The 635-nt window shown below is 25.5% G+C and overlaps 1 protein-coding gene across 1 annotated transcript in view; it reads right to left on the bottom strand.

Moving 5' to 3' along the window:
• Positions 1-151: 151 nt before the first annotated feature.
• LOC108754466 overlaps positions 152-635 on the bottom strand; it is a 7,659-nt gene continuing 7,175 nt past the window's right edge. Inside the window, exons 13-14 of the mRNA XM_018496790.1 lie at positions 521-633; positions 152-355 (exon numbers count right to left, since the gene is read on the bottom strand). Coding sequence (XP_018352292.1) covers positions 152-355; positions 521-633 — 317 coding nt within the window. The remainder of the gene's footprint in view (positions 356-520; positions 634-635) is intronic.

Raw genomic sequence — 635 nt, 5'->3', positions numbered from 1 at the left:
CTCTCTCTCTCTCTCTCTCTCTCTCTCTCTCTCTCTCTCTCTCTCTCTCGTACTAAATAATTAATATTAATTCATATTATTAATAATTAAGAAATTTATCTATTGTTTGATCTCATATATGTATTAGTATCCGAAAGTCAGAAGTATAATATTAATTGCAATGTTCGGTCTTCAAATAATTTATAACGCTTTTGCTTTGTAATTTATATATTCTACCTTTACCTGGCATTAATAATATAGGTGGATCAAATCGTTTTAAAACATTTCTGACTAATGCCTTTAGATTTATAATAGCTTTATTATTATTATATTTCTGCAAATCTACGCAATGAAACTGTTCATTAATCGATTTTATCTGGAAAGTAATAGTATAAAATATATGATTGAAATATAATATAAATAATTACAAAATCAAAAGAATATTATTACTAGTAAATGCCGATAAAAAGCCAGATGTGTCCAAAATATTCTAAATAAATATTGTAATTTATAACAATCTCGTTTATAAACATGTGCTTACCTCCAGGATAAGATATACTTTGATTTGATAAGGTTTAGCAAACTCAATCGCATGTCCAACATTTATTATAAGATGTTTTAACAATTGCAAAAATGTAAGATATATTTCTTCTTCT

The sequence above is a fragment of the Trachymyrmex septentrionalis genome, unplaced genomic scaffold, assembly GCF_001594115.1.
Source record: "Trachymyrmex septentrionalis isolate Tsep2-gDNA-1 unplaced genomic scaffold, Tsep1.0 scaffold101, whole genome shotgun sequence".
In the NCBI taxonomy this organism is placed as follows: domain Eukaryota; kingdom Metazoa; phylum Arthropoda; class Insecta; order Hymenoptera; family Formicidae; genus Trachymyrmex; species Trachymyrmex septentrionalis.
The sequence above is the reverse complement of the archived record's forward strand: the minus strand, read 5'-3'. Positions and strand labels throughout refer to the sequence as shown.